General features: G+C 39.5%; 1 protein-coding gene across 3 annotated transcripts in view; it reads right to left on the minus strand.

The window, feature by feature from the left end:
- LOC148836130 (OX-2 membrane glycoprotein) overlaps positions 1-24,646 on the minus strand; it is a 40,151-nt gene extending 15,505 nt beyond the window's left edge. The window contains exons 1-8 of one of the 3 annotated variants that reach the window (XM_088914866.1): positions 24,593-24,639; positions 22,842-22,953; positions 17,074-17,149; positions 15,275-15,592; positions 12,365-12,691; positions 9,293-9,574; positions 2,602-2,706; positions 348-766 (exon numbers count right to left, since the gene is read on the minus strand). In XM_088914866.1, coding sequence (XP_088770992.1) covers positions 759-766; positions 2,602-2,706; positions 9,293-9,574; positions 12,365-12,691; positions 15,275-15,592; positions 17,074-17,143 — 1,110 coding nt within the window. In that variant the 5' untranslated portion in view covers positions 17,144-17,149; positions 22,842-22,953; positions 24,593-24,639 and the 3' untranslated portion in view covers positions 348-758. Of the gene's footprint in view, positions 1-347; positions 767-2,601; positions 2,707-9,292; positions 9,575-12,364; positions 12,692-15,274; positions 15,593-17,073; positions 17,150-22,841; positions 22,954-24,592 lie in introns of those variants that run through there. The other 2 variants (XM_088914865.1, XM_088914867.1) reach the window with 2 other exon arrangements.
- Positions 24,647-26,967: the final 2,321 nt, after the last annotated feature.

Raw genomic sequence — 26,967 nt, forward strand, 5'->3', positions numbered from 1 at the left:
GTAGACAAATCCATAAAATCACAGCTGTTTCCTAATAAGAACATTCATGTTTGCTGTTATAACCACTTTCTAAGAAATGTGTTAATGAAAGAGTCTCAATTCATATTAGCCAACAAGACTCCAGTATAAATTAATTTGTGCACCTGATTTTGTGTGGTCTTTGTATCACTGGAGAGTACAGAAGGCCTGCAAGTCTTCACTGCAGAAATGGATTTGTCTGTCATTGATTTGTATAGTAATGTCTGGTATAGTAACAGGCTTAATTAAGTAAGCATCTTACTCTTTTCACTACAGATCCACACTTATTTCTATTTCATCAATGAAACATTGCTTACTCTTTCGAGTCAGGTTCAATTGTTTTAATTCAGCAGAATGTCAAAAAGAGAGAATATGAGGCACTACAACATCTCACTTGGTAAAAAAAAAGGCAGAAAGCTAAAAACACAATTTTCAAAAAAGTGCCCACAAAAGTGCCCTCTGCATGTAAGAAAATAAAAAAAAACAATTGTCTAAAAACTCGAATTCACCCAAAATCAATCATTACAATTCATCACATATAGACAATACCCCATATCCCTAATCTGTATATTAGTGGTGGATCAGTAGCTATGAGAAGAATTCAGTCATTCCTTGGCTTTGATGCTTGGCTGTGCAAGGTGCAGGTCAGTCAGCACTCCCTCATGAGGGCGTGACAGCACAAGGGTGGGCTGCAGGAGGTGAAGGGAAGTGAGCAATGCATCCTGGGAAGGAAGAGCTCATCACCCAGCTGTGCACATAAAGAAAAGAAATGACATGAGCTGGGAGTTGTCCTGTTTCCCAAGTGTTTATTCCTAATTCAGGCCTTTCCAGGAGGTTCAGTGATGGCTGATTGTGGGGAAAGAGGTGTGTCCTTCACCAGCAGCACCACAAGGGCGGCGTTGCCTGCAGGAGTTGCTGCGTCTCCAGTAACCCAGAGAGCCCTGCCTCCTAATTCCAACGCATCTCCCAAAGTCAGCAGAGGGCAGCCAGCGGGAGAATCCAGGTCATGGCTCGGCAGCACTGTGACCACGGCCCGGACCTGCAATATCTCGATCACGGATCCCAGTTTGTGCTCCAGAACATTCCCTTATTTTCCTGTTGAATTGCTGTTTTTTGTTGTCATTACCTAATTTATATTGGTTGCTCGAGAAAGAGACCTGAAGGTTTCACACTCACTACGTAAAAAAAGACTAAAGATTAAAAAGGTGCCCATGAGCTGCAATGGGTGTTCCTGCGGCAGTGTTTTCTTTATCAGTCCCATTCAAAACATAGAGAAGGGTGAAGATGGAGCAACAAATCATTAAGACAGGCAAAGGAACTGGGCTGGAGTTTCTGTTTCCTGCTTCTACCCCTTTCACTACATGTTTACTGCTTCACAGGTCAGGCCTTTTGGCCTCACGTTCTTGTAGCCAAGGGGTTTCCTGTCTCTGTGGAGCTTGATTTCTCTGACCGGAGGCAGATTACCTTTTTGTTATATGGCATGAAAATGAAGGATGTGAATTCCTTCTAAGCCATTTCAAATCGTTTTTTTTTCCAAATCAGTTACACCCTTTGTTATTGGTGATGTTCTCGACACATAGCAACAAAGATAAAAGGCTTTAAATCCCACATGGATTGTTGATGGAAATTCACTGAAGCGGTATGTGTCTTAAAGAGGAAGTGATGAAGACCTGCCAAGAGCTAATAAACTAAGTTAATGTATTTCTTTTGATGGAAATTCAAATTTATGATTCTCAAAGTCTTTACAAAGAGTAGGTAAACTGCAACACAACATTCCCCTGCATAAAGCCAAGATAAGTGGATAAAGGAAACAATTATTTACAACTTTCACTAATATCATTTCTTTCACTAATATAATTTCTTATTTATACTTACTCAATCATGAACCATCAACTGAATCCTTCAAAGTATGAGCTCCTTAAGCAGTTGCAACTACTCCATCTTTATAAATGCTATTTTGAGTCCCAGGATAGCATATTTTATTCAACACAATGTAAAAGTAATTAAACAGAAAACCTGAAAACACAGTGTGATGAAATATCTAGACAGACAAAATATAAATGTGTTTTTTTATGAATCTGTGCTTTTAACAATTAGTTTGCTATATAACCATCTAATCTGAAACTGCTTAGATTTTAAGTCTTAACTTATGGCACCTTTTAAGCCAATCAAATGTTGACACGTCACATTTGTGTGTGCTGTCTGTAAATACAGGATGTGCCACTTACAGAACCCACGTCACTGCCGGGTAGTGATGTGACCCAGGCTCGAGCCTGCCATTACTGGATAATAGAGCTCAATCTTCACTGAGAGCGAGTGCCTTTAATGGGTGAAGCCTCTCAAAACACCAAAAATGTGGTTCTTTGTCAAAAGAATTTAGTTACCAATCAGCCTGGTTTATTCCTATGATATTTTACTGCTGCTGGAGAAATAATCACAGCATACACCTTCCTCTGAAACAAGCACTACCGAGCCTCCTGCTGCATTGCCAAATAGATACAATAAAAAAGGACACTTAAAACCTGCAACATTTCAGATCAAGACCTAATGACCTGAAAAAGAAAATCTCAGACAGGCACTTACCTTCGTCTTTGCGTAGGAAGCATCTCCACAGACATATGCACAGGCACAGAACAAGTAGGGCTGCCACTGCCGTAACTGTGATGAGAATCGTCAGAGCTGTCCCAACTGTAACAGAAGCACACAAGACATGGACTGTGACAGCCTGTGACAGTGTGAGATGGGCATCACTGCAGAGCAATAGATGTACTTCCAAACACTTCCTTTCCACGTCCAGCAGATTCAAACAAGAGACTGTTTCCCTGGCAGTTTTGGGTGTTTCACTTCCCACATTTGAACCTGTGTCCATTTATGGCAAGAGAAGAATCTATGTAACAACTTTAATCAATAAAACATCACATGCCATACTGTAATGGTAGTATCCCAATGTCTAAAAAAACCTCTCCAAGAGTAGTTAATCAAAACAGCATTCTGTATTGCAGTCACAACTATCTGAAGTCCTGCTCCAACGATAACAACCAGAAAGATACAAATTTCGGAATATGTCTAATATCGTAACAATTAAACATTTTGTAGAATGCAGAGTATACAACAATGATGTGAATTTTACAATATTTAGACAGGCCCCAGATTATCAGTCAATATTTAAAACTTAGATGTGCTTGGAAGTACAAAAATGATAAGAGTCATGTCCCACGAAGGACACAACAGAGCACCAGTGGGCTCTTGGTACCTATATACCAGCCCAAGGATTCAGCTGTTGAATATTCTGATACACACCTCTGTCGCCAGGCTGATAATAGTTAATCATATCACCCATTGAACGTTCCACTGTGTGTGGGTTGTTAGCTACTATATTAATTAAAGCTACTATATTAATTAAACCACCTGAACTAGAACCACTTTCTTATTTGAATTGAATGTGTAAAATACGTATTCTTTAAGCAAAAGTTTAATGTTTATACCATTTTAGACAAGAGTATTAAATAATACTACATTACTAAGCGTGTATTACCATTAAAAAACTCTTTGCCATTTTACCGTGAATATCAACATCTGGAAAAATGAAACACGTGTTTCTTGGCGTTTGTTTTACTTTTTTGGGTTTTTTAACATTTGGGAAAAACAATATAGTATATTTCCGTCTTTTTAAGTACTTCATATATAAACCCTTTAGTCACATAATTGTATGTGACTGAAATAACTCTTGGCAACAAACCAGGAAAAACAAGAGTTGCCCCTGACATGTTTTTTTCGTCAAAGCAAATTATCTGTACAAATCCTTAGAAGACAACACTACAGACACCAAGCAATGGCTTAGCAAAACTGCCATCATAATCAAGCATGATTAGAGATTGCAGAAGGCTCGCAATATATACTTTGCAGAGTAAAGACTCTTTACTCTAGTTGACAGCTCATTTTAATATGTGTTATTCAAAAATTAGGCCTTTAATTAAAAAATGGAGATGTTTCTAATTTTGTAACAGTGTAGTTGATATTCATTAAGGAAACCGTTATTGACTAACATGGTCACAACTCACTGACTGGACATACACTAAAAATAATCATTAATATAGTCTACAAAGGCATATATTTCACCTCTGGTGATCACTGCCTAGTGTACAAAAAACATGGGTACTTTGGCAACACAATCTAAATAATTTTTATGATTTCCACAGCCATGCAGACTCTGAGAAAATCTTCAAGTACTATTTAAGCGGTACTCCATATTCTAATAATGTTGAACCAAAACTGGAATTGATTTTTAAAAATATTTTACGGATTCTCCTTAAAGGGAAACTGCAACCCTATTTTTATATTTCAGGGTTCGAAAGAATCAGCATTGATGAGTGAATTTCAAACTACAATAAAGTAAAATGTACACTTTCACTTGTAAAACCTCAATTTTCATCACAAAATAGACAAAATGTCAGGGTATGCACAGCACCATGCTCTGTGATTCAGAACGAGGCAACAAAACTTCCAGAGACGTGAAGCAGCCCTTTTACACTGTAAACAAGCAGTCTTGTGAATACATCTCTTTCAATCCAATAGAAATATTGCTCTCAACTTTGAGATGTTTTTGCTGATAAATAAAACTTACTTGTTACCTCTGCATCAAGATCATGTTGGAACATTTCTGTGGTGAAATGTATGGAAGCCCGTTTCCGCCAGGGAGTAAAAAGAAAGACACGCTATGGGCCAATGCAGTGAGGCACAAACTAGGGTGGGAACGTCGAGGGCACAAAACCTGGAACCCGAATCCGTTACAATAACAAAAGGACAGACAATGAAATGTGGGCTATTTCTAAGTCGCAAATGTGAGATAAAAAGTCGCAATTGCAAGATATAAAGTCGGAATTCTGAGTTTCTAAGTCGGAATTCTGAGATACGAAGTTGAAGTCGCGATTGTGAGATACGAAGTCGCAATTCTGAGAAACTAAGTCACAATTGTGAGATACCATAGCGTGTTTTTTTTACTCCCTGGCGGAAACGGGCTTCCACAGAAATGTCTGCTGCACAACCCATACTTATTTGCTCATTCATCCCATTACATTATTCATTACAGTGACAAGTGTGAGACCAGGGGTTCACGACAACATGGTGACTTACAGTACTTTCAAAAAGTTCCTGATTTTGTGCTTAATTTGAAATTTGTTCATTTTTTCTATACCGTCAATGAATTTATTTTGTTACCAAGATTTCATAACCAGTCTGAGAAATTGGGACTGGAGATCCCCTTCAAAAAGTTTGGTGGACTGAGGGTCGGTACAGTTTTATTTATGCACATTAACATTATTTGAACATTAGGAACATTATTTTATTTAAGTATAACGTCCCACTAATTACATTATACTCAGACACAAACCACATGACAAGTGGTGAAGAAACTTCTTCTACAGATCTGGAAAACCAAAAATACAAAGTATTGTTAATTTAAGATTAAGATTTAATGCCAAGATACAAACAAATCATTATAGCCTAGAAGTTAATCATATTACAAGGAAAACATAAAGAAATTCCCACCAGGAAATGAAATGACAAGTGATAATCGGATTCATCTGTGAAAGTATTTTCCCACTTAGCTTGCCATGTTTAATTTGAGTTTATACTGCTGATAAAGTTCAAGAGCTTTTGTCATGAGAATCTTTATCTGACTGTCAGAATTTTTATTTTTAGAGTTTCCTGGCTTGGAGTAGCTGTGTTAAATTCGCTAAAAAAATCCAGATGAAAAATTAAGAGTTCAGCCAGGAGGAACAGACAAAAGTCCCATCAGAGCCAGCGCGCTCAGTTCCTAATGCATCAAAGTTGCACTTTTGAGTGCTTAAGCCAACAAATGAAAAAAAAATCAATCTGAAATTGCCATTAACTAAGCCTGTTGTGATATTCTGCTAGATCTGTGAACATAAACTGCAATTCTCAGGTCCTTTAAACAATAAAGAGAAGACAACCATAAATCAGGAATTCACTGAATGTTACAGAAAAATTTCTGTATCAGAAACAACATTAACAACATTAAAGTTCAATGTTAATACATAAAAATATCCATATAAACAATCTCTCTTCATCAAATGTACTGATTTTTTGGTTTTCATCTGGAATATTGTAAATCCCTATTAGCTGGAGATTCTGCAACCTGATCGATTTTAAAATTAGTTTCTGCTAAATAAAATGTTTCCACCACTTGACAAAACACACATCCCCATACATGAAGACCTGTACTAAATTGCACTCAAAAAAGTAACAGTCTTCTAAACTTTAGCTTATCTATATCAAACAAGCAAAAAAACCTTACTGCCCACTGTCTTTTCAACCTCCACTGTTTATAGACCTATTCCAATGTTAGTTATTTGAATAATATTAAATATCAATCAAAATGATAAGCTGGTGGGAGCTTACAGAAGCTGCTTAAAAAAGGGATGAAAAAGTACATACACATCTTTCTAAACTGACAAATTGGAATTTGAGATTAGTATTTTCTTACATTTCCAAACTGTTATGTTAACACTGTCGAACCAGTGATATGAAAAACTGAATTCTTGATTTCGGCAATCATGGACTGCATGTTAAAAATGGTTTGAAATAACAGGGAGGAACAGCAAAGACAACTCTAAGTGGCACAGCATGATTTCAATTCATAAGAACGTAAGATACTTATGATTTCTTAATTAGTTGGCCTTGCTGCCATGAGGCCAGGGTCTGAGTGGGAGAACCAAAGACTTGTTCATACAATACACAGGCCACTAGGGGCACAAATCTGTGTTTTTTCACCTCTGACTGATGTGCCAGCCTGCACCAGACACTACCACAGAGATTTTATTTTGCCAGACTCTTGAGCGGCTGTGGGGAAGAGATAATGGCTGGAATAAGAAACAACAAAATTGTCTTGTTTTCTGTGGCACAGCATATGTGTTTTCACAGAGAGTAGGGAAATAGGACTGTATCGCTTGAACTGTAAAAGTAACTCAGTTTGATCCATTCAGCCAACGCACAGTAACTTTGTGGAAAGGCTGTATGTGTTTATTTTCAAGAAAGACCTTTCAGGGTGGTACAATGTTGACACAGATGGGATCCGAAAAACAAATGTGATGGCGCTTACCGCTGGTGAGCACAAAAAAGGCTTTTTTTCCCCCCAACAAATATCACGTGGCTCTTTTACTTCTTAGCGGGGGCACTTTTATGATGAAAAGGACCTTTAAAGGCCTGTCCACATACATCCATGCTATGGAAGAGATTAATAATTTTTTCTTCCTTATTTTAAAATAACTACTGAACTGCTACATTCGGTCATAACATCTGTCTCTGTCAGGAATCATTCTACCAAGAATCACTGCATGGCCTTACAGAGAACATCAGCAGCAGCTTTATAACTTCTCTAAGGGTTTTATATTGCTGTTCAAAGGCTAATAGAGATGGTACATATGGTTTTAAATGCAAAACTCAAACAAGATAATGTTTGCTCCATCTGATTATAACAACTTGACAAATTATATTACATGACATTGAATTTCCAGGATGGAAAAAAAAAATTCTTGCAGATTGTGATAAATACTATCACACAGGGGAAAACTAAAAACTGTGACCTGATATGTCACTAACACACTCATTATTATCTTTGTTCTTCTGTTGGCTGTTCTGGACGACAGACTGTGTATTCATGGTATAAATTAATTATGCCTTTTATGAGCAAAATATTGCATCACAAACTTTAATTTTAGGGCCAGATATTCAGGAAGCAGATGTGACCTTCTCTCTTGATGCCACTGGAAATGCTGACAAACAAAACCGGTTAATGAGGGCGAGTCAAGAAAAAGCACTGGGGATCTGTGGATGCCACTGGACATTTGATCAACGTCAGCCTGCCTTTGCACAATGTCTTACCCACTGCGTTCTCACGGACACCTCCCTCCTAGGACTTCCAGGTGCGGAAGGGAAACAAGAAACCTGAAGTCTCTGGTGGCATGCGAACACCACCTCACGGCTTGAATAACAAGTATAATTGGATCTACTTCCATCTTTAAACTCTGTGAAAAACTGTCAACGGCGCACAGCAGTCTACTGCATTCGGTGCTACTGAGTACATACTGTAGCACTTGTCCGGAACATGAGCAAGCAAGAAGGAGGAAGGTGGATGTTCTGCCTTCCAATGGTCCAGTGCTCAAATCAATCAAGATGTTTTTGGCACCGAAATAACTTAATACAATCTGTGAATATTGAAGAGAAATGAATCACAGGAAGAAAGACGGGCAGCTTCACCAATTATTTCTATCACTCTTGAGAGTTAACAGTCGCTCCCAAAAACTCAAGACAGTGCAGAATTTTCCAGCAGCAGGCTGGAGGAGCCAAGGCTGGAGCCTTGCGGAGCAGCAGCATTTGCTACCGTCTAGAGAGTGTGTTTTCTCTCAGCCTGCCAGCAGCCACGGTCAGGGGCGGAGCACAGCCCCACCATCTCAGAGATGGTAAGAATAAGCCAGTGATGCCTGTTATCTTTCTACAGGCAAGATTCAGCATTTTCACATAGTGAAACCTTTCAGTGAGCTACCATGATAAAAGCAGAAAAAGGGTACTTTTAATGACAATAAACTTGTCATTTGCAATAAAGCCTGTTCAAGCCACGGCAATGGGGAAAGATAAGTAAATCAAGGTTAACACCACAAAAATATCATGGCAAATTACCGTGGCAAACTTTTTAAGGAGTTTGCCATAGTACACACATTACACAATGAGGACAGAGTGGATGAGTGTTACTCCCCGCCATTCTGAGAACTGAATTATGATACAAAGTATACACTGATAGCTGGCATGTGGTGAGTGGACTGGTGCACTTTGACTGCCATCGCATCATCCAGGTGGGGGCTGAACATTGGTGGGAGGGGAGTTCAAGGGAGTCCCCAATACCTGTAAAGCACTTTGAGTGGAGTGTTCAGAAAAGTGCTATGTAAGTGTAAGGAGAGGCACCTGTATTTAAAACCAATTCATCTGATAATACACTGTTGATGTGAATTCTCTGAGGCTGATCTGTGTTCTGTTAGAAAGTCCCTAATCCAGTGTATAATACACACACATATATTGTATAATACAATATAATATTCACATGCAAGAAATTATCATTATTATTTACTTCTGAGGACCCCAAACAGACACACCAGTATACAACACAACCTGAACTTTTTAGCAGCTCTTTAGGATGGTTGTGCTAAAGAATCCTTCAACAGCTGAATCCGGAGGCTTAAATAAATAGAAAATGACTCACTTTTGGTGTTCAGAGTAACTGCAATAGGCGATTCTAGGCCTCGGTGGTGGACTATGCATTTGACGGATTTCTCGTCCAATAAACTGGCTTGCACAAATAAAGTGCTTATGACCAGTGTGGTCCCATCTGCACGGTCTTTTGAGGAATGGCTAACATTAAACGTCCTGTTGTCGGTCTCTACATTCCATAAAATCTCCGGAGCTGGTTTCCCGACAGCAGAACAGTTGGCTCCAATGATTCCAGGTCCTAGAGATCTGTAATCCAACTGAGGCTTTGGCAAAACTGAAACACAGAGAATGAATAACATTAAACATTCATATTGCAAAACATAAAGCAACACTTTTCCCCCAGGTGTGTAAACAGATACTTCACCTTCCTTTTTATCCATATGCTAGGTGCTCTAAAATAAAATACCTGCGTGTTTTATACTGTTGGTTTCATCAGAGTTCAGGTATAATTGTCAAAATAGAAGTGGACATATGGAACCTAGATTATGAGTCTCTACTATTTAAGGATGCTTTACACATCTTAAAATATCAGAATTACACTGCTGGCTACAAGGGTCATTATGGAAGCACTGTCTCCTGTTCCTTTTCTCAAGAAACAGAATTGTCATTGTCATGATTTTTACATGGAACTTGCGGATGAGGCTAATTAAAAAGTCCCCATTGGCAGCACACTACACTGCTACACTTTTCAATACCACTTTGCTAATGAGAGAATATTCAGGCAGCATTACTTTCAAACTAACCTTCGTATAATGCTCAAATGAAAACAAATTGTCTTTTACACCATCTTTAGCTCTGGACAGGCCATGTTTGTGCTTGAGGTGGGAACTGGTACCTGATTCTCCAGTTGTCAACAACAGGTTGGTATTCTGTCTCTCTACAATATTAAGAGGTACACCAACACCAACCATTTTGTAGTTTTTTGACTAGTTGTCCAAAAAACTACAAAGTGGTTATAAATGCAATATATTTCATTATAGTTATAAATTATAAATTGCAATAGTAGACAGTTTTGCTATAGACACAACTGGGTCTCTGCAGTTGCAATACTGTTGGCAGGGCCTGTTTAGACTAACAGGCTAGTCTGGTTTCAATATTAATGAACCATTACAAAACACAGGAGTCAAAATGGATGAAATAAAAGATGATGTTGAACTGTTTGAAAACAACAGTACAACTGCTCATGCCTTTGGTGTTTGAAGTGTTAAATTGGAAGAAGATGAATCATGTGGAAACAGAAGAATAGCTGTTTACCAAGAGCACAACTGAAAGACCCTGTAGTTTGTGAACAGAAACAGGATACATTCACTCTGTAGGCTGTGATCTGAATTAATTAAATTGCTACAATAGCTTCTTTCATGGTTTGTTAGAATTCCTTTTTCTAAATGTCTTATTTGCTTTTCAGCTGACATCTGACAGTTCCATGATAAATAAAAGAGATTCTTTAGCACACATTTCTGTGTGGCTGAAATTACAATTGTTAAGACAAAATCACATGAACCAATTAGTAGAATGATTTTTAAAGCCTTTTGTTACAGAGCAAAGACTTTGTGGATCAATTTTGCTGCAAATAATCTTGCAAGACATCTAGAGAAGAGATAAATGAAATATTTTATCTAAATGTTATTTTGGAATTTTCAGTGAATTTCACATGATTATGAATAAAGAACATTTTGCAAAAGTCTTTGAATGTTCGAACATTCTAATTGCTAGGTAATCCAAGGACCAAGGACTCTCATCCAGCCATTTCTGAAAGAAACCAGCTTATCATTTTCTTCAACATGACCAGCGTGTTTCAGACACCCACAACCCTTTGTGTAAAAATGTCTTCTACTGTGTCAACAAACTTCATATAAACATAACAGCAATTAAACACTAAATAAGGCACATAAAGTACCAGTGCTTTGATTTTTCGTTAGGCAGATTTAAAACTTTAATGCACAACAGTTGTAATGATGAAAACTATGTGGCACTACAGCACCTTTGTTATTATACATTGATCAAACCTCTCATACTGGGAGACAATGGTTGAGAACAACAGGCACTGGAATCTGCTCTTACATTTGTTAGCTTCTAACAAATTATCTGACTGACTGAAACAATGTTAATGTCTTCCCTGGTCTAAAGCTGCTGATTTTAAAAGACCTATTAAAGCTGCTGAATTGTGATACTTCCTAAAAGCAGTTGTGCAGCTTGGCTATGAGGGGTCACTTGCAACTAGCAATTTTGTTCAATAGATATATGTACAATATATGTGCCCTAAGACATAGCACATTTCAGATCTCAGGGACAGAAGTTCTTTAGGATCTTTAATCCAGTGAATTACAACAATCAAGCAACTAATTGCTGTAACTATCATTTCCTTTAGCTCATCGCCTTTCCTAGTAAGATGAGGATCTACAAATGACTTTAGTTTCCTGAAAAGTATGGGTATCACCCATAGGTGACACTACAACAAACAGGGAGTAGTATCTGTATCACCAAGAAGGGCTGAGAGCCTTGCAGAGGTTATTAACTCAAGTTCTGCATGCTGAGGAACATACTGTAGCTGTGCATATTCTGGGACCCACCAACGAGACGCTTTGTGCACTCCTAGGGAGTCTGGCCAAAAGGAACAGTGAACGCTGTATGACCTATAATTAGGCAAATTCCTCTGTCTGTAAGGGTCGAAAGGGTACTATAGAGGGAAAAAAATATAGCTTTGCTATGATTAGAAGCAAGAGTGGTGGCTGCTTTGAACAAGCTATAGTCAACACATAGTCATGTTTAGTAAAAATGCCTTTGTAAGGACATATGATGTTCCTCAAAATAGTTCTTGCATCACCAAATAATGTTAATTATTGTTTGCCCACTATCAGCTCTTTTAGACTGTAATTTAATGTGCCCACTTCCTGACAGGGCCGATATTTATTATTTTTATTTTAAATAACACAAGCCTCCAGCATCTTCTGACCCTGAGTCCCATTACAGGAAATACAGCTAAAGGAAAACATTGAGGCCACTGTTGTCAGGTTCTATTAAAACCTTCTGAAAGAGAACAGCGTGTTAAGTCAAGCACACTTGCCATAGACAGTGAGGCAAGTGACTCCTTTCTTGGTCCCGTATGGGTAGGTGTTGAACTCGCATGAGAAGCAGGCGTCATCTTCTGGTTTCACTGGCGAGATGGAGATCCTGGTTTCTTGCAGCCCGTGGCTAATCGAAAAGCGGTCTTTGAAGAGGTCCTTGACACTGCCTTTGTCCATCGTGCTGTAAGAGGCAATGTCCACCTTGGAGCCTGGAGTGATTTTTCTCCACAGGACCTGCTGGACGTGCTTGACGACCCCATAGCTGCACTTCAAGTCTGTGGATTTCCCGCTCACCACAGTCTTGTTGCTGCCTGGTTTCACCTCAGCTGGAAGAACAGAACAGGAGAAATCCTGGCATCAGTGCTGTAGAATCCGACCTGACTTGGGTTCATTCCAAACTTACTCCTTGCAGAAAGAGACACCTGTAGTGTGTGACATTTCAGGAATAACTGAAAGGCAGGGATGGCCTTGTCAAAAAATAGTCATTGAGCCATGTTTGGAAATATTCTGTACAGTTCTAACACATTAAGTATTCTGGCACATTAGGACCCACATAGACCACAGGGTGAGCACCACCTACTGGCTCCACTAACATCTCTTCCAGCAGCAACCTTAGTTTTTCCCAGGAGGACTCCCATCTAGATACTGACCAGGCTCACACCTGCTGAGCTTCAACAGGGCTGCCAGTTGTGTGTTGAAGGGTGATATGCCTATTGGCAAGCCATTTTCTTTTTATCGACACAAATAACACCTCTGGGAATACCAGACTTTTCCTGGGTTGTGAAACATGTGAATTACACAAATTCAGCTTTATTTAAAAGCACAGGAAATCAGACCAATGTGTTCCGATTTGAGTGCTTTTTGTTATTTCACAGAGATACTAGATATCTCTGTGATAACACCTGTGATAACATAAGATAACACCCCCTGCCCCATGCTAGACTAGCATGCTAGACGATACTCTGTGTATATAATGGAATATCTTATTCCAACAGAAAGAATATTTGCTGATAACACAGAAATTTTGTTTTTTTTTTGGTCAATGAAAGATACATATTTGTTAACCAATATCTATTCTTCTGGTGAAGAAGTCATTTCGCTGTTACTTCCAGGAGTGGGTTGTGGTGAACAGTTTGCCCCTTAACACTTCAGTCTGTATGGAAAATATCTTCTTTTCACCACAAACCTCAGTTACTGGTTTGTCAGGCTACTGGGCCTCCGCATTGCTAAAGCAGTGATAGTTAGCCCAGGCCCTGAACTGTCACAGGCTTCACACTTCGCAAAAACTTGAAATCCTTGTGGTCATTCAGGTGAAGTAAGGGAATGACTCAATTCAGGAATCAAGAGATCCAATTCTGATACATTCAAAGCCTTTTTCCTTAGCTTTTCTAAATCAGCAAGGTGCATCACTGCGCGAAGGTACTCTGGTCAGTTTAACTCTTGCCCCATTGCCTAGCGCCTGTAACTTGAGAATGTGAGAAAGTATCAAAACAGATAGTTTCACAATCTATTGCAAAATCAAAAAAAATCCAAAGCTATTAAATGCCAGGATTTTTTTCCACTCTGTCCTTATCATAGGCAATGTGTTTGAATTTGGATGATTCTCAATGCTTTATGTCTGGTTATGTGGACACACCAGATGCATACATTTCAGACTTGAAAGACCACGGCCCACAAAAGGGAAAACACATGTGAAAAACTGAAAATACTGTACATACATCCTTGCAGAATTATCATTTTTATGCCTTTTCAATTTACCACGAAAACATTGATAAAATTGCCTAATAAAGACCAGCAAGTGCAAAGACCAGCTGTGGAAGTGAGGTTTAGTATATTCAGCAGTAACCGCTGCAGAAAGGGGACGCAGAAGAAGTTTCTTATGTGAGACTTTCCAGCTGGCAAGGGCTCCTGCCTGGAGCTGTGCCACAGATCATGGGCTCTTTTTGTGGCCAAACAGGAAAACAACTTCTCAATCTGTTTATGAGGCCTGCCATCATTTAAAGACTTTGGTTTTCAATTGCTAACATAACTTCTTTAGGTAAAAAAAAATAAACATGTAAGACACTGCTATTTCTGCCATTCCACAACTTTTGGGGCTATATTGAAAATGCCAAAATATTCAATATTCAAGCATCTTATTCTCTCACAATCATAATGGGAAAAAAACATTTTCTTCCTGCATCTACTTCACAAGACAAGGAAAACACAATATAGTCACAATTGTATAGTAATATATGGTATTATTTATTGCAGCATACTAAGTATAATGCACATTATAAACACTACACTAACAGAATTTAAACCAATAAAATACCTAGCTAATTATTATGCAAATTATATTATTAAAAACTAACACGGAGATTGTTTCCAGATCACAAGCACACTTAGAAAATCAAGCTCCACATTTTCACAATAAACAAGAATCAAGAGTTTGATACGCAGCTAAAAAATCAAAACATTAACAGAATGGTATTGATCTGTGTCATCTACTCTATGCAGTTACATTGTCAGTCTGCTTGCAGAATCGTCACTTGTTTTAAGTGTTAACATAATGCTCGCCAGCTTTCTCAATAAAAATGGAGGGATTTCTGAAGGAGCTGAATAATCATGATCTAGTACCGAGGAAATAGATTTTTCTAATAAATTTAACCACTCGCAGAAAAGATGTTGCATCTGATACAAATGTGAATATAGAGGGAAGAGCCAACTCTTAAGGCTGTTGTGAAAATCAGATAAATGGGCAGGTTAATATTGATAAACTGACAGCTTTGAATGTTGGCATACCCTTTAGCTGTAACAGCACTTTATAAAAAATTCTCTGTTTATTTAGATATTTTCCTCCACAGTCAAATTGCTTTCTTTGCATAAAAAACAGAAACAGGTCAGGACACTTTCTGTGAATGACTTACCAATGACTGTTATGCATGTTGTTCCTTCTTGTAGTCCACTAGGGTACACATCAAAGGCACACCTGTGACAACCATCGTCTTTTACGGATAGAGAGCTGAATGTAATGGCACTCGCATCGGGCCGAGATAAATTTACAAACACTCGACCCTCCATTTCAGTTTTGTGTTCATTTATGGTGTATGAAAGCAGAGTCTTATTTTGCACATCCAGCCACCTGACCTGCATCACTGACTCCCCAGGTTGTAAGCTGATGTTGCATTGGATGGTAAACTGTTCTCCCAAAATGCCTTTTACAGATTGATGACTTGTGACTTCACCTGGAACAGGTAAGCAGACAAGAGTTACAATTATGCATCACAAGCCGTACTTTGAGGTACCTCCCAAACACACATTTCCAGATTTACTGAAGACTTGTAAGTAAGCTTGTAATTCTGGCTTTCTCCTTAACAAGGTCACCCCTGTTGTGCAAAAAGGAGCCTCTTTACTTTATGGAAGAGTAAAGCTAAGCAACATCTGCCAATAAGTCAGATGTGATTGATAAACAAAGCCTGCTAATTAGTCATAAAATTAGAAAGGTTTCAAAACATTTGGCCCAGTTAGCTCACTGATATGAGGATCTCAACAAGCCATTTATTGAAAGAAGTCATGTTACCGGTTTTAGTGACATGGATTGGTAGCCTGTTCCAGACACTCATAACACATACTGTACTCTCCAACCTAATGAGTGAAGCAAGTAGTAAAAGTACTCACTTGAGTACAGGCTGTGCTTAGAGTCTGGATCACAAAATGGCAGATAATAACAGGGATTCCTGGTGCACAAATGGCTAAGCACTGCTGAGGGCAGAGTGGGATTCATTTTTTTAATAGAATTTCTAAATTCCTGTAATTACAATTTCCGTTTTACAATGGATCATATAGTTGCTACAGCATCTATATTTTAAATTCAATTGTGAAAATTAATCGAAGCATTTTTCTATGCTATATGCTGCATTACAACAGATAGAACCACTCTGTTTCACCACAGTTAATTTGCATTCGAGGTGACTTAATAATAATTTGTCAGTGTCCCAGTTTTTTAGGACACAAAGCATTTGTGCCACTAGGACAGAATATAGAGCACAAGCAGAAGATCTGGAAGATCTCTTCATAAAAAGAGGACACAGTAAGTAAGAGTTTGGTTAACAAGGCATGGAGATTGGTCTGTGGCTTTGGTCTAAGTTAGCTAAGAGGAAAGGTATTCTTGTTAAAGAGGACAGTCACCTGCAGCGTGGTGAGACTTGCATGCACATTGCATCACAGCAAGGCTCAAATGAAATAGAAAGAATTCTGTTACACTGGCTGAAGGGCAAGCCAGCGATCAGCTCTGTTAATGCCCCAAAGTGTTGAGTGGTTAATGCTGTCTGGCAAAGGTAGACTTGTTCTAACAACAGAGCTTTTTACACCTTTGTGTTGGTAATTGAGTCATCAGCTCCGACTGCTTGCCTCTGGTCTGCCACACTCCTCAACCGCGGGGAAGCCTAGAGCAGTGATGGGCAACCAGGCCCTTCAGGGTCAGGTGGCTTCTATTCCACTTGAGCTCCCACAAGTTTAACTGAGCCTGTCATTTGCCAAATAAATGCAATGTATTGTTTCAAGATACAAGCAGGCCACTGATTTAAGATCATCCTCTAGGATTTTGGCTCTCTAGGACTAGGGCTGCTCACAACTGGATTGGACTGGATTGGACCAACAAATTCATATATGCATAAACAAATTTCTTAAAAACTCATTGAAAATGTAAAAAAAAGCTGCAGCATACCTTGTAGTCTGGACGGCAGCATCAGTGATACACAGAAAAGTAGGCACCGGTGAAGCACAGCATCATACATTGTAGTCTGTTGAGCAAAAGGGAAGTACAAATTCACTCAGTTTTTTCTGATTCTACTTAAGCTGCAGTTGGAAGTAAATTAACTGCTTGTAACCTCCCTTCACTTACTGGCCAGAATATGAATGGTTTTGTGGCACAAAGCTGGCAGAAAACACACAATTCACCCTAATTGTTATTACTAATTTAAAGACACCGGTACAACACTTACGTCACAATAAGAAAACACACAGCAAAGGTTATGAGGTTTTGAAGTTAATTCTCCACTGTAGCCATCGGGATGAGAGAAGAAGTGGGCACTTCCTAAATATCCAGTCTTTTACACATTTCACATTTTCTTCAAAACTGAGAAGTTGCCCAAGTATGACTACATGTGGAAATTCATGGAAATTGTAGCAGTGTTGTATCCTAAATATGAAGACCATATAATCCAGCCCATTTTATTTGTGCCAAAAGTCAAAGACTTTGGCAAGGTACCATACACTTACATGGGTCATAATATACAACAAGGCAAACCCGTTAAGTGTGTGACTCCACCTTTGGTACGAACAGGCATATCCATTGCCCCTCACAGCCTGCTGGGATACCTTTTCTGAGAATGGTGATGTTCTTGGCCCCCTCATCAGGGCACCAGGAGATGCAGCCTACATATTCAGAGATGTCTAGGATCCAGCTCATGGACTTTCAGACTCAGAGTCTCCAGCTCGCTCACACCACCGTCCTCTACAGCTCTCTCTTCCCTCGCTGAGCCCTTCGCTCGCGGACTCCCAGGCTGAACAAGCTTCACCTCCAACCCTTGATGACACTCCTCAGCTAGGAGCCTCCCTCCTCCTAGATGACACAGAGCCTCCTACTCTCTCGCTGTTGCACCCCCACAAGGGCTACGGGCTCTTCCCCTCAGATAACCTCAGACTTCCAGGGTCCATCTCCAGCCATTGCCGACCTTGTGACGCCACCAGGCTGGGTCTCACACACTCATAGACCAACAGTGCCTCACTGTCACGCCGAGACCTCGCTCACCAGAAACACCCAAGTCTCTCTTTAACAGATCCCACTCGTGCCGAGACTCAGCACACTTTCCCTAAGCTCTCACATGACCTCTCTGGTGTGTCACCCTCATGCCCTGGACTGTGCCCTCCCAGCCGATGGTACACCTTCCACCCGTGGCTGGCCCCCACTGCTTTATCACACACACTGCTGCCGGCGCACCTTGTCCTGTGCCTAACCACCAGTGCATTTCTATTCGCTCCCAGCATGCTCTCAGCTCTGACACACACTCAACTAATGTACTCCAGCCGTCTGACCCTCTGGATAGCTCTGTTCTTACACACTATAACAGGCTGCCGTCCCTTTAAATCTCCGGATCGTCTACAGTTTAAGGCTCCGATTGCACAGTTACACAGTCCCCTCTGCGACTGTCGCTCTTCCCAGTTCCTTTCAGGATTAAAGCTCCACAGTTACACTTGGGTCCCACTGGAACCTCTTACTCCATTCACCCTCTCATTGGAGTTCTGCTCTACAATCTCCTCTGGGACTGTTGCTCATACTCTCGCCCCTTATCGGGCAAAACCCCTTTCACAGTTGTGTTCACAGTCTCCTCAGAGACTGTCACCATCATATCTCTCCCCCTTATCGGGGTTCCTTCACTTTGCTCTCCTGCTTCTCCCCTTATCGAGAGAGCCAGGCCGAAGCCCCTCACACCCGTTGCCATCCTGCATCGGCCTGCCTCCCTCACTGCTGAGCCTCCGCATACGGGAGACCTGATCTCCTGCCCGCTCTCGCCTGTGGCTAGCTCGGGACTGAGGTCTCAGCCTGGCTCAGCTCAGGGAAGTGTTCAGCTTGTACTTAAAGCCCTCCCACAACTGAGGCTCATCAGCTCTCAAACTCTGTTCAGCTGTGGTTAGCAACATCACTCTCCATTGACAGCTCTGCCACCCCAGGAAACACACCCACTATAACACCACAAGTGTTAAAGATTAAACTCTGAGACTTAATGTAGGGGCATTTCAGGCTGACATGAAGAACCGACATTTATATACTAACAACCCGACCCTTCGTCAGCCTTTACTTGGAATCTCTACAATTTAAAGCTTCAGTTCTCAGAAAAATTATAGCATGGCACCACTTTCATGTCTAGACTTCACGATGTGATGGAGCAAGCCTGTGCTGTATACTGTCACGTTAATTTTGATTTGCAGTCACAGGCGCTTAATCAGTGTTTGTAATAATTAAAATCACACATGTGCATGACACAAGGCTTACAGAAATGCCTGTGGTTAGCTACAGTACCTGCACGGCTGGAGCTCAGTTTAAGAACGAAAAGCCAATTACACATGTTCTAACAGCTACCAGGTCAATGCTCTTACAGACCCATACCAATAGACCCGCAACAAACACTTTCAGGTAGTTTTTTATGGAGGGTTTTATGACATTTGTCATCTGGATTTAAACACAACAGCTTCCAAGAGCGCTCCAGTGGAAGTTCCTCTCTCCAAAGCCCCTTAGAAAGTTAATGCTGGCCTGGCACTCTCCATCGGGATCCTGGCCTGCTCATTAACACATCATCGCTGGTGCAGGGAAGTCCTGCAGCTGCTCCATGGCAAACTGTCACTTCTGTCAATATGTGCAACAGCACAGATTTACCTTGCTAGAAGATCATCTAGGCCTCTTCTGAATAGTTAAAGAAAATGTCTGGTGGAGCACTATTAAAACAGAAAGGCAGCTGTGTACCTTTAGAGTCAAAAACTAAAGTGTTTGAACCTCGAGCACAGGGGTTCCCAACCCTGGACCTTGCCTGGTTTCATTCCAGCTGAGCTCTGAGTACCTCACCGATCCCTTGTTTAACCGAATAATAGGACTAACATCCAATCAGTTCCTAAACGTGTGAAGGGTTACCTTTTAACGAGTGTGTTTCATAAGTAACTTAATATCATAAAGATTATGAATAGAAACAAACGTTTTGTGTCAATTGAGGAATCAGTAAATGTATAAAGATTAATTTGAACAGAACTCAGCAGTGTCCCCAGGGTCAGGACTGGGAACCCCTGCGTTAATACATCCTACAAAACATGGAATAAAAAAATGCCATGAAAAGACCTGACTCCTCACGCTTTACTTTACTGTTTTAGAAAGTTTTACAAACATTAACCTGTGTGGGGTAAACTAGTTGCCCCTGCATCTGGAAAATAAGAGTTTCAAAACTGCATTAGAAACTTTAATTTTTTTTAATTGCCACAACAAATAAATGCATAGAACTTGCCAGGTGTACATACAAGGTATAATTTAACAAATTATTACACTGGGTTTATTTCTTATGACCTTGGTACATACTGTATCTTGTGCAGTTTCCTCTATGTCTCATCCTCATGATAATTAGGCTTCAAAGTTGGAAACCCATATAGTGATACAGTTGTAGGATTTCTTTTCATAACACTTTTAAAATGTTTGTGTTTGAAGACAGCGAACACGTGTAGCAAAATGGCATTCCTGATTAAACCACAATGGATGCCTGACCGCAACCTAGTGTGAAAAGTTCAGGCTACTTTTGTTTTGGGAACTGTAGCAGATTGACTTGATCCCATTCAGGATTGCTAAAGAAACCTCACATGTTGCAAGCCTTTTTATACCCAGAATGCATCATCACCTGACTAGTACAATGCCCTTGGTACCATTATCCACTCCTCCTCAAAAGGTATGGGCTGATAAATTCTGAACTTGGAAAGTAATCTGGTTCACTTCACAGTTCACACACAGTGCATTCATACTATGAATGCGTAGGAGCAAGTGCAGCATGGAGTGATGAATATTTAGAGCTCTAAATCCGAGGACTGTGGGTGCATGTCCCAGATGGGACACAGCTAGTGTACTCTTGAGCAAGGTACTTCACTTGGTAAATACCCAGCTTTATAAATAAAAGGATTTATAAATAAAAGGATTAAAAAATCCTGAATTAAAGCCTGCTCAACTCAAGTGGAATTGTCTTTTGATAGCTGAGACAGGGGACCATCTCGAACCAGCAATGTCTGGACACCTCCTGAACCAGCACCCTCACTGACTGAGCCTCCTGACCATCTGTTCTGACCCGAGCTGCCCCACAGCATACGAGCTCTTTGTTAGGGAAGAAAACTCTGAGGCACACCAAGACTCAGCTTCCTCCTACGGATCTGCTTGAAAATGGGAGGAAATGATTAAATTGGTTGTATTTTTACATCTTATTAAAAGGATATTTTCATACCCAGTATCAACCTGATATATACCAAGTTCCACACAAAGCAGGAAAAGTCTCAGAGTGTCCTTGACATCATGGGTAATTAAGAATTAATTGTTATGAGGTAGGATAACCTTGTGCTGTGATGTGTTCTCAGTAAAAACAACCAGTAGTTAGTGCCCTGACAATCATGTATTACAAATGCTCAATATGAATTTGCTTAATAGGCTTAACTTTCACTCTTTGGTTCTGGGTATAGCAACATTGAAAGGTCTCTTCAGGTACTACTGTACATAAACGTCCTACAGAAAAGATCTACTCACAAATGTCAGACATAAAAATGTCCTACAGAAAAGATCAGATGAAAGACAGGAGCCTAATTTACACTAAAAGGACTTAAAATTGAATAAATCCCAGTGATCGGGTATGTTGTGATGCTAAATAATATGAAGAAATACCCGACAATAAGGCTCTAGAGATGGGATTCCTGACCCAAGTCCTAGGGGGACCCCAGTCTCTGCCAGTTTTCACTCAAGCCAAGTTCTGAAATCTGAGGCATGTCTTAAATGTGATCTCCACTCTGAAAAAGCTGGACTGGATTTGTAAACAGGATCATCCCTGTACCATTCTGAGTTACAGAACTACTGTTATTCTTGTGGGTTCAGTTGAAATGCAATCTCTCCAAGAAGAAAAAAAGGCCACTGTGGAAGAGTCTGATGGATTTTCATTTCCATCTGTCTCTTCTAAATTGACTATTAACAGCAGTTTCAACAGACATAATAATGCACACTCCTGTATCCCCAAGTTGTCAGAACAGTATACGTGAAGTAAAAACCAGAAACAAGTCAACAGGCAAACAGATTAATCAAGAGCATCAATTAGCAGCACCAGCAATTACCAGCTGAGAGAAAACAGATCCAGCAGACACAGAGTTGGCACAAGACCAGGGTGAACTGTGCATTATTCCCTTTTTTTGTTCAGATTTTGAGAGACAGAGGACTGCAGGAATAAACGTGTTGTGCTCTGAACATGTATTTTTGTCAGACAAAATATTTCAGGCATTATCGACGCCGATATTGTTTGGATATACTGTAAAAACGAAGACTACAGTTCTAGCAAAGGTCTGACGTCAGAGTTGAAACACTGGCCCCTGTGAAAGGATACTTTGTTCGGGGAAAGCTTGTGCAGAATAAATAAAGGGATTTACAAAGAAAAAAATGCAAAACAAATCTTGAAAGACAACTTGTGTAATCATCGCAATTGTGTATAATAAAACTTGATTGTGGGTCAGTATTTATGTTCTTAATATGATGATTAATTGTGCAACAAACTATAATTTTTAATATGAGCAATTACATAAATTAATTAGAATCCTTTACAAGTTGTTCCTTACTTTATGTGTAAACCTACCATGATTTTGTCATTTCTACATTTTGATCAGATACTTATACATATATATTATTTTCAAATAGGGTTAGGCTATCTCATGACATACCTCAAATTGTGATATTTGTCCTCACAATATTAATTGACGTCCAATTGAAGTTACAAGCATAGCCACAGTAGTAATGGACAGAAAGAAACAACAACTGAAGCCAGTCTACTGCCTTGTGGAGAAAGAAAGAAATGTTATTAACCGTTTTGTTCTATACTTCTGCGCTGGTAATTCTATCAGTGCTTTGATTGTCCTGAATTAATAACAGCGACAGGCAGCAGCAGCATTAGGAGGGTAAAAGTCAATGCCAAACTGAAAAAGAGAAAGACAAGCAGTTTCAGCTGTGGAGCTTTCTTCAGGTGTGAGTGCGTGAGAGAGGAAAGTGGCAGGAATATGAAACACAGGAGAACAGAAGACGGAGCAGGTGAGAATGGGCACACAGAAAGAGTGGAGTAAACAGCCAAAATCCGTGGCCACAGATGTCCCTTTTAATTCCAGCTACTGTACCTAACCCTCTCTCCTTCACGCCTGAATAAGATTCAACAGCAGAAATGTTGAAATTTCTTCTTTGGAATTACACGGACAAATGTAGTAAAAGCTGCTGAGGAGGCGCAGATTGCAGCAGACAACACATTTGACCAGAGGATCAATTTCCTATTCAAAAATATAACAAAGGTTTCGCAACATCCATCGCAATATTAGTCTTTTAAAGACATGAAGGGGAAACCTAGCCTACGTTACTCTTTTCCAGAGACATCTTGCTTGAATAATACAATGCAAAACTGTTTCTGCAGCTTTAAAACCCAGATACTCGAAACCGCGCTGTGTTTAGGAGTGTAGACTGAATTTAACAAAACTCAAGTCGAGCTCATTCTCATTCATGAAGCGGGCATTTACGTGAGTCTTGGCAGGGTCCGCAGAAGATCATGCAGTTTGAGAAAGAGTCTATTCTAGGAAAAACTGGCAATATCATTTAACTTGGTGTCGCACAATTTAGAGTTCGCCGGACACAAGTTTACAGGTTCGGTTTTCGCAGATCCTTCTCGATTTTGTGAACGTTTGTATTGAAGTGCGCAGAGGCCTCTTCAATAAACAATATTGACGCCTACGGCGTATTGGATTAGTATTGGAAAACAGTATTGGAGACTGTTGCATCGACAGTAGCACACAACACCAATGAAATACATTAATGATTTTACAAGATAATACTGAAATGTTCAGTGTAACCACGAGTCATTAATCATTATCGGGATCATAATAAAAAGAAACCTACAACAAGAAAATAACATTTACTAGTTAATCAAATCTATTATTAAAACGGGGATGGAAAATGTCCTATGAAATATAAATTACGTTTATTATATAATGTTTTCAAATTATCTGATTTTTATTTTCAGTAAAAAGTTATTTAGACAGACTGACTGAAAGTTAATCGAACTGGATTTATTATATAGTATTATTCTGAGAAATTAATCTGAAAATTACTTTTTTCGAATTTAAATGGATATAGCATAATCCGTTTAATGGATATAAACATAATCCGCAAGGACACTAGTTTTCCAACATCCGCAGCACCGTGTTATTGACCAATTTTTTTTTACAAACTACTACTGAGTTCGTGGCTTTAAAAAGCAAATTTGCTTTATTTGCATTTTTATTTCTGGCATATTTTGCTTCTGTCCTTATTTCTCTTATGTCTGCAATGCACTCTGATAGCAAACCAGAAAAAGCGATTTGTTTTCAAACGCATAGAATATTATCATAGCTACTTTTAAAACCGATAACAATTAGATGAAATTGTCATGACTTACCTGCGTAAAAGTTCTGTGCTAGCTTCAGACACGAATTACTATGAAAACCGACCAAAACCATGTTGCTGGGCTCCTATAACAAACCAGTGTTTAAAATGTCCCGCCCCTAGTTTGTTGGGCTGAAGCGAAAAGTAAACATCTACCGCCTCCCCGCCCCCCCGAAAACACAAAATGAAGTGTGCACATATACTTTAAAACAAAGCTTCTTTAATTTTATTAATAGCATTTAACAAGATATATTAAATTTGTTTTCTTTCAATTTTGCTAATGTATTTTAATGCTAAAAGTGGTACCTTTATATTTTAACAACACCCTTGTATCACAGTACAATAATAATTTCGAATTATAATAATATAAATATTAATAGTTAAAATAATAATACTTTACACTTATATAAGGCTTTTCTGGACACTTCACTCAAAGCGCTTTACAGGTAATGGGGACTCCCCTCCACCACCACAAGTGTGTAGCCCCACCTGGATGACACAACGGCAGCCATAATGCGCCAGAACACTCACTACACATCAGCTACTGTATCAGTGGAGAGGAGAGCAGAGTGATGAAGCCAATTCATACATGGGGATTATTAAGAGGCCATGATTGGTAAAGGCCAATGGACCAAGACACCGGGGTAACACCCCTACTCTTTTTGAGAAATGCCCTGTGAGTTTTAATGATCACAGAGGGTCAAGACCTTGGTATAACATCTCATCTTAAGGACAGCGCTTTTTTACAGTATGGCGTCCCCATCGCTATACTGGGGCATTAGGACATATAGACCACAAGGTGAGTGCCCCCTACTGGTCCCACTAACACGTCTTCCAGCAGAAACCTTAGCTTTCCCAGGAGGCCTCCCATCCAGGTACTGGCCAGGATCATGTCTTCTTACCTTCAGTGGCCTGCCAGTTGTAAGTTGCAGGATGATATATCCATAAATATGCTCTGTAGTTTTGAACAATCTTGTTTTTCATCTAACTACATTGCACACTGACAAGTTGGCAAGCTAGCAACTGATATTGTTTTGCACGTACTCTATTGTGCTTTCCATATCTGAGTCAAATTTTAAACTAAAAGCACAAACACTGAGCTTAGTGGACATTCAGGAATATATAAAGTTGGTCCAAAACTTTTAACAAATGCTGAATTTTCAGGTATGTCCGGTATATGAATGACTTTTTATTAAATATAGTAGGCATTCAGTGGTAGTTACTAAAAACTATATATAGTCACTTGTTTTTCAAGGTCAACATTACAGTCCCTAAAATACCATGCTATGTAATCCTTTTTCCTTTAGTAATTATACATGTATAATTATACTCTAGATTTACCACAGTAAGAAATAATAACAGACAAAAGATAAATGATACAATTCAGATAAGTTCACTACAATAAAACACTGCATTTCCAAAAACAATGTGTATTTTTCCTTTTCTATCGCTAGTAGTCTCATTTCATTCCAGTACATCAGTCACAGGAACCTTGTAACCTGCTTAACAATACACCAGTGAAAACAGTACACTTTTCACAGCATGTTGTTGTGCACTACAGTGACATAACCCTCATTCTGGAAGGGCTACAGTGCAGCACCCATGAATCATCAATTTGTAAAGGTTTGAAAAATGGAAATTTTGACCCATTTACTTTAATTAAATCAGGCATGGCCAACAAAGGTTCAGAAAATCTACATGATGTAAACATTTAATTTCATTTCACTTCACATCATCTCACTTTGAATTACTAAATGGAACAAAGCACCTGCTTTGGTGACCAGACTAGAAATGTGTCAAACTGAGAGTTTAAAGGTGACTTATAAACCCTGATGGACAATGAATCTCCAGGAGCAGAGTTGCCCTCGCCATTATCACCTATTTACTCTCCCCAAACCCCAAAAAACGTGTGCATGAAAAGGCCAAATGAGAATTTCCTTACATAAGATGTAGGTCTTCATTTAAATTACAAAACCCACAATGAATGAAACATTCCCAAGGCATTGCACATACCACAATCATGCAAATTGTTGTTCCAAACTCCAAAACTCCAGTCCTCAAGATCTAAAGGATTTCTAGGGGACTTGAAATCATGACAGACCTTTGACGAGTGTTGAACTGGTCCAGTTAAGTTAAAGATGACCTCTACCAGGTAATTAAGAGCAGAGTGGGAATGAAAACCAGCAGAAATTGAGATCCGTCTGGACTGGAGTTCTGCACCTTTGTATACTGCAGTGATCTCTAACCACTGACCTGGAGAGACCCAGTCCAGCAGGCTTTGTGCGTCATCGTAAAATAGATGAAGTAGACAATCTCTGAAGACATGGAATAATTTTCTGATTGATGACATCAAAATCTAAGTATCCAGGGTGGTGTGGTGGCACAGTG

This window comes from Atractosteus spatula, chromosome 4, assembly GCF_055471065.1.
Source record: "Atractosteus spatula isolate fAtrSpa1 chromosome 4, fAtrSpa1.hap1, whole genome shotgun sequence".
Lineage (NCBI taxonomy): Eukaryota > Metazoa > Chordata > Actinopteri > Semionotiformes > Lepisosteidae > Atractosteus > Atractosteus spatula.